This window comes from Glossina fuscipes, unplaced genomic scaffold (assembly GCF_014805625.2).
Source record: "Glossina fuscipes isolate IAEA_lab_2018 unplaced genomic scaffold, Yale_Gfus_2 0, whole genome shotgun sequence".
Classification (NCBI taxonomy): domain Eukaryota; kingdom Metazoa; phylum Arthropoda; class Insecta; order Diptera; family Glossinidae; genus Glossina; species Glossina fuscipes.
The window spans coordinates 12,161,373-12,168,984 of NW_023998414.1; the positions used below are offsets into that span (position 1 = coordinate 12,161,373).

Here is a 7,612-nt window from a genome sequence, read left to right on the forward strand (position 1 = left end):
TATATATATATATATATATATATATATATATATATATATATGTATATGCATGTATTATAGGTATACGGCATATATCAGCAAATATATGTATATATGTACGCATATGTTTAAAGGCAAGTGCGTTAATATGATGATACGTTCATATACATGCTTACAGATATATGTATATATACGTACACACACAATATATATATATATATATATATATGTATTCCTAGTTGCTTAATATTGATTTTTTTTTTAAATTATTAATTTTATTTATTTAATAATTTTTAATAAAATTCATTTTTCCTAAAATATTTTCTAAAATGTGAAGTTTTACTTAAGCTGGTAGAGAAAATGAGTAAACAGAGCTTATATTAGAAAGAATTGCTAAAAAAATCTCCCCCCAACCATACAAACCATTTCGAAAGGTTAAAATTTAGCAAAATTCAAAAGTTTGCAATACAATAAATATTAAAACAAACAAAAAAAAAAAAAAAAAAGAATAAGAAAATAAATGAAAAATTTTCGATAAAGAAACGTAAACATAAAAACAAATAAAAAAAAAAAATCTGGCAATAAATCAACTTATATTAAAGTTGATATTTAAACATTTTTACCACAAAAAGAGTACATAATTTTTAGTACATATTTTAGATCGCCTATTACAAAATTAAAATTGATTGAATAAACACACATACTTACACACATACATATTTACACAAACATGGCAAAAAAAAAATTCACACAAAAACATGCACACGACTACATTCCATACAAGTATACATACATATATTAAAGAGTTTTAGAGAAAAACTGCAACAAAATAAAAGAATGATACAACAAATTGAACCGGAATAATAACGAAAAAAATGCTAAAAATAAAATTAATAAATAAATAAAAACAACCCAATTACAAATAATGCATATCATAGCTGTAAATTATCAAAAACCAAACTAAATAAAATGAAAATGAAATCAATTTTGAGAAACGAAAGTAAGAAAATGCAAAAAAACCAACAAAAACAAGAACAACAATAACAACAACAAAGGAAATTTTAATATAATATATTCAAAGCATGATTTTTTTATTTTAAAGCGAATCTCCTCCAAGCATCAACAAAACAACAACAACAACAAGAAAACAAATTGCTTAACCAAGAAAATTGAAAAATTGAAAAACAAAAAAAAAAAACAAAATATAGGAAAACAATATAAAAAATGAAATTTTTCCCTTCAATTTCCTAAATTTTTTTTTAAATTAACTGACCGATCACCACCACCTTACTCGAAACACTACTACACTTACTCACACGGAATATTTTGCATAGAAAACACGCGCCATAACTATATATTGTGTATGTATTTATTGCATTAAATTTGATAAAATGTTATTTAAATATGGAGAAATGAATGAAAAATAAATCAGACGGACATTCAACAACAACACAGACATTAAAATTTATATACATATATATATACATATATATATGCATATATATATATATGAATATATATATATATATATATATGAATATATATATATATATATATATTAAAAGTGAATGTCTTATATAGGAGTATATGATGATAGAGTAAACAAAACGTGTTGCGTTTGTTTTTCTACATATTTTATTTTTTGCATACATGAAGAAGATAGTTATAAACAAAAGAAGAAAACAAAAAAAAAAAAAAAAAAAAAAAAAAAAAAAAAAACAACAACAAAAAAAAACCAGGAACAACCGAAACCGAAATATGAAGCAACTTAAATAAATATCTTTAAAGAGAAAACAATAAATGAGAAATAAAAATAAAAAAAGAAAACAACAACAATTAATAAACATAAATAAACCAAAAGATGTTTTAATTATTATTTGAAATATAATTTAAATCGCTTCGCACAATCAGTGCAGCAGATAGCTTTTGCATACATACAATAGTACGTAAGTTATTTAAGATGAAACCGTGGCTATCTGTCGCGGGCTTAGTTATAGACGAGTCAATGCGTGTGATAAACATGACTATTACTTCTTCTTATATTCTCGAAAGTATTACGTACGTTTGCCGATGTCTCATTGAAAAATGAACACACGAAACATTTCGTCGCATTAAATATCGTTTTGTATCGGAAATGTTTATGCTTTGGGCTATATTTCGTTACAAATCGCAAAAAAAAAAATGTCCCGAAAAAAATTTGCAAAATGTCAATGACCCACCCCACCCTTGCCTAGCTGATTCACAAATCAATGATTTATAGGCATCCGTGATAGGCGATGATCGTGTAGCAGTTAACTCATGCCAAGCACAAGATCGGTTTTTACAACACAAAAGTGTATGAATTTTTTGTTGCACTTTCAGTGATTTAAAAACACGCAATTTGCCTATAAATTTAATCAAAAATTAGAAGAAATAGTTGTGCAGCAGAAAAGCTTTGTGACACTATAGTCGGATGCTAACAAATTTATTCATTTGCTATTCAATATTCCTCTCCTATGCTGCTACTCTTTCTAATAAGATTCCTATTTTGTTTTTTTTTTTTTTGCCAACAACTACTAAGATGAGTCTGAGGAGAAACTAGTGCCGCCCTTTTCGGCATTTCATTTCTTCCTTATATCGAATGCAATTTCTTTTCATTCTTTTACTCTCGCGATTGGAAAGTAATAAGACGCGAGTGTCCGTGATGCGATACGCATACAGGACTTCATAAAGGAATTTAGCAAATCGCCTTATAAGTAAGCTCCCTGATCTTTATAAAGGTTCTTAAATTATAAAATGAAAAAAATAAAACTTTCAATTGTTAGTATACGATCTTGTACGATCGTCCTCGCAAAAATTATTAAACTGTACGGTAAAATTATGGAAAATCAATTTTACGATGTTATCCTCCTCACAAATAGCAAAGCCTTCTTACTTTTAAAGTGTCTACGAAAAGTCGCGACGAAAGCACGCTTGTGCTAAATTGAAGTGATCGCGCTTAAAAAATATTCCATTGTCTTTATTTTATATGCCATTATTTCTATGCTAAATGTGTATCAAGTGTTTTGCACAATGTTTCAAATTATATTTATCGAATCAGATTGATAAAGCCGCGGCTGTATGACATACGTACACCTAAGGCAATCGAAGAAAAGAATAAACAATTGATAAACAGTTGATTGGACCTTTAAAAAACAATCAAAATCTTAAGGCTTCTATGTTATTTACGCTGCAGCGAATCAAACTCTGAACGCTTTCCTTGTCCTAGATTTGTTTTGAAACTTTTTAAAAAAAAAAAGTGTTTTTTACTCTCAGAAAAAATAGTTGGAAGCGTTTTATGTTTGCTAACGAATTAAAATCATTTACATTGATTGAATAATAATTTCAATCCAAGCCATAGCCCGCTGGATGGCAAACATTAAGTGCTTTCTTCTTTATTAGTTGTAAATTTATGTCTCTTAAACAAAATAACTTACAGTATATCAATAAAGGATAACGCGAAAACGGTAAGCTAAACACTAAAACTTTTCAGTTACTTATCAAAAAAGAAAAAGAAAAAAAAAAAAAAAATGAATTAAAAATGAATTCAAATCCAAGAATAGCTTTTAGTTAATCCAAAATTTTCTAACTTAATTTTAATGTGTTTTATTTTATGTTCTGTAGTATTTCTTTGTAAAGCATGTGTGTTCTCTAAATGTCGTATATTGGCTTCTGTCTGTCTATCTCTTCTCTTTCTATTTAAAAAAAAAAAAAAAAAAAAAACAGAAAAATGTCTACTTTTTAATCCAGAAAACCAAACTAGTCCTCAGTCTATATTTGCTTAAGAAAAATTACAAAATTTATTTGTATTCCTTATATTTCTTTTTGCATTTTGTTTTTTTTTTTTTTTTGTTTTTTTTATAATCTAGCTTTTAAGAAATTTCGGCATGACCACCAGATGTCCAACGCCGTTCGCGTTTCCATTCTCACCTTTGGGTTTGAATCTTTTTGATATTGATCCGTCCAGAATATTAAGCATGTTACATCATCAGTCCTGGTTTACAGAAGAGGCTTTAAGGTGACTTGCATAGAGCACGTAGATAATAAGAAAAATTAATTTAATTTATATTTTTTATATTGAAATAGAAATCGCGGCTTACTAACGCCACCGCCTACATCAAAGGATTTCGCCCACCGTTTAAATCCGTTAAGTGATTTACTTTCCAAAGATTATCATACCAATACAATGCATGTCAACACTGCCGACTTACTATTGTCCAGAACATCAACTCCATTGGGAGCTGGTGGTGATACTAACAAACAACAATTGACACAACAACAGCAACACCGTTCCATAACACAGCAACAGCAGTACAAACAACAACCACCTTTTAATATACGTTATCCGTCACCAGCTGCATTTTTCCATCACCAGCATCAACAGCAGCAGCAGCAACAGCAGCAGCAGCATCAATTAACACAAAAACTTCAAAAATCCACGACCAGACAAAATGCACCATCACCCCATCAAACAACTACTTTAATACAGTCGTCACCTAAGGCTACCGAAAGATCTTCAACACCACGTCAACAGCCGAACATACCTGAGAATGACGATGTTGTAGAGATAACTGCAACGGTAACAGGTACTCCAACACCACATCATGATGAAGCTGCTGCTATAAGAGATCGTGATAGCGGCAATTCAAGTGCTGCCACGACAAGCTCAATTACCTCACCCATGCTTTATAAGGACTCCTTGGAGCAATTATTGCAACGCCGTCGTTCGAATACCTCGCTAATTGGGGAAGCAAATTTAAAACCTTACTCTCAACTTTTGCTTACATCTATGACACCACCAGACGCAACTTCAAACTGTAAAGAGAAAAGTAGTTCCTCGTCTACCTCATCAACACCACCTCCCGCGTCCGGTACGCCGGGCCACGGCCTGGTGAAAAGTCCTTCCGATACCTCGTCATTATTCAGTGAACCAATTGAAGAGGAAACCCGTTGCATTGTGTGCAACGCTCACTTTCCCAATGTCTGGCTACTCGAACAGCATGCCGCTCTGCAACACCCTATACTCGGACCGGGTGACGAGAAACCTTTCATTTGCGAACAATGTGGTCAATCGTATCGGTATCGTTCTGCTTATGCAAAGCATAAAGAACAAAATCATAGAGCTCGTTTACCAGCCGATAAATTGTTCACCTGTGACGTATGCGGTATGCAATTTCGCTACTTAAAATCGTTCAAGAAGCATCGCCTTAATCACGCCTTGGAACGCCTGCACGGCAAGAAAGGATCGGGCAAACATCATTTAGCCGGCAGCATATTTGCGGCTCATTTTCAACATTTACAAGATCAAGATATGCTGACAGGTTCGCAAGAAACTTTAACATTAGCTGACAACGAAGTTGGAGAAGACTTACGCATAAGCATAAAGAAAGAGAAAGACGATGATGATCAACAACAACAACAGCAAAGGGGGGCTGAAGACCAAGACGTAAATACCGACGGTGTAGCAGTTATGCACTACAACGATAAAAATAATAAAACTGCGCCCATCGTGGTATCAATGAATGCTAACGAAGCGCAGGATTTAAGCAGTACAGATGGAATTCATAGTACAAATAAGAGGGTAAGTGATTTATAAAAAGATTTAACAAGTTCAATCACTAACGAATGATTCATTTTATTACAATAGCCTCATCTTCTGAATACCACTACATTGCCACCACATTTAGAAACTGATCCCTCCTTTCATCATCAACAACAACGTCATCAACACCACCAACATCATCATCATCATCATCATCATCACAGTCAGCAATCATCAACACCATCACCAGCGTCACAGCATCATTCGTTGCCGCAACATCCTACACATCATCCACATATAATACAGCAACTGCCCGGCCATTTGGCCCACAACATGACAGCTATAGCAGCAGCAGCAGCTGTTGCTACGACACCACAACATCAATTACAAATGACACCGCAAACAGCCCAACAAGCTGCAGTAACCGCGTCCGCGGTCGCCGCCAATTCCTTAAATTCTTTAAATTCTCTTAATTCAATTACATCGCTGATCAATACAGAACGATTGCCCAACGAGCAATTTTTAGGCCTTAACCCACAAGAAGCATCAATTCTTAATTTCCTGAGAGCAGACGCCGCTGAGCGCCAGAGGGATAAAAGGTAAGCTATAACTACAATATAAAAATTTAATTTAATTTTCTTTAATAACTTTAACTAAGTAAATTATTAATAATTGAATAGACCGCCAGCTTCGCGTTTTGCTTGTCCCTTCTGCGGCAAATGTGTGCGTTCAAAGGAGAATTTGAAATTACATGTTCGCAAACACACTGGCGAACGTCCATTCGTATGTCTATTTTGTGGTCGCGCCTTTGGCGGTAAATCAGATTTAACACGCCACTTGCGCATTCACACCGGCGAACGGCCTTATCATTGTGAATCTTGCGGCAAATGTTTTGCCCGTGCTGACTACCTCTCGAAACACTTGACTACCCATATACATAATGCGCCACGCTGAGATGAGGCGCGAAGGAGAAGACTCCTTCGCAGATAAGTTACAATAGAACTAAATCCGCAACAACAACAACGACAACAACACTTTCTTGCAATATACTTAAAACACTTTTTCAATGAATGGATAAGGAACGTCCAAAATGTACACGTAAGAAAAGAAAATTCAAAATAAAATATTCATTGACTCCTGTAGATTCCAGATAGGATAAGAAAGCGAACACGCTGAACACTAATTCAAACGCATATGAACAATAGATTAAAAATAATTACAGGAATATTTAATTTTTTAATTTCTTTTTTTTTTTTTTTTTTTTCTAAAAACTGTTTCAATTGAACACAGCAAAAGAAACCCATATGACATGTCGACAACAATTAAATTGAGAGGAAAATGAAAAACCTCATTGCCTTTTAAAAGTTATTAACTGAATTAATTGCAAAATTTTCTGGTTTCTTTGTTATGCATAAATAACTTAATCATTTTAATATATCAAGTTCAGGGATGTTTAGCTGCCAAAAAAAAAAAAAACTTTCATAAGCGAATGTTAAATCAATCACTAAAGTCTCAAATCAGCCCATAGGATTGAGAGGGAGATGAATCCTATTGATTGTTTACAGAATTGAATGATAGCCAGAATGGTGGGTGATCAGACGTGTTCATATATATGCAATAATTTTTGACATTCCGTATATTCAAGAATATTGAAAATTCAGTTATAATCAAAACTTGTCAAATAAGTAAAAACACACAAACGCACAAACGCCAAAAAAACCCATCTGCTAACAATATTTGAATAAATATTTGTTAAGCTTATGAGCTAAGGCAAATAAATTTTTATCTTCTTAATTACACCGTGAAGAGAACTAAAACTGGTCTCCTTCTGATTCTCAATATTTTCAACTTTCCGGATCCTAACATGGAACGTATATGGCAATATATTGGTAATGTGTTTCACCGCTATATATAAATATTTTCACGCGCAGAACTTTTTATGAAATATTTCGAATGAATGCTTTCGTATTCACATCCTCATAGAGCACTGTAATATCAGAGATGAAATTGTCATGGTTTCACCTTAATTTCCCTTAAACATACACGTACCGCTAAGCTCACTTCTTTTTTCAT

The 7,612-nt window shown here is 32.7% G+C and overlaps 1 protein-coding gene across 4 annotated transcripts in view; it reads left to right on the plus strand.

Annotated features, from left to right (window-relative positions):
- LOC119642658 (serine-rich adhesin for platelets) overlaps nt 1-6,946 on the plus strand; it is a 327,583-nt gene extending 320,637 nt beyond the window's left edge. For all 4 annotated transcript variants that reach the window (XM_038041894.1, XM_038041910.1, XM_038041891.1 and 1 more), the window contains exons 6-9: nt 3,867-4,015; nt 4,084-5,578; nt 5,645-6,138; nt 6,220-6,946. In XM_038041894.1, coding sequence (XP_037897822.1) covers nt 3,867-4,015; nt 4,084-5,578; nt 5,645-6,138; nt 6,220-6,493 — 2,412 coding nt within the window. In that variant the 3' untranslated portion in view covers nt 6,494-6,946. The remainder of the gene's footprint in view (nt 1-3,866; nt 4,016-4,083; nt 5,579-5,644; nt 6,139-6,219) is intronic.
- Nucleotides 6,947-7,612: the final 666 nt, after the last annotated feature.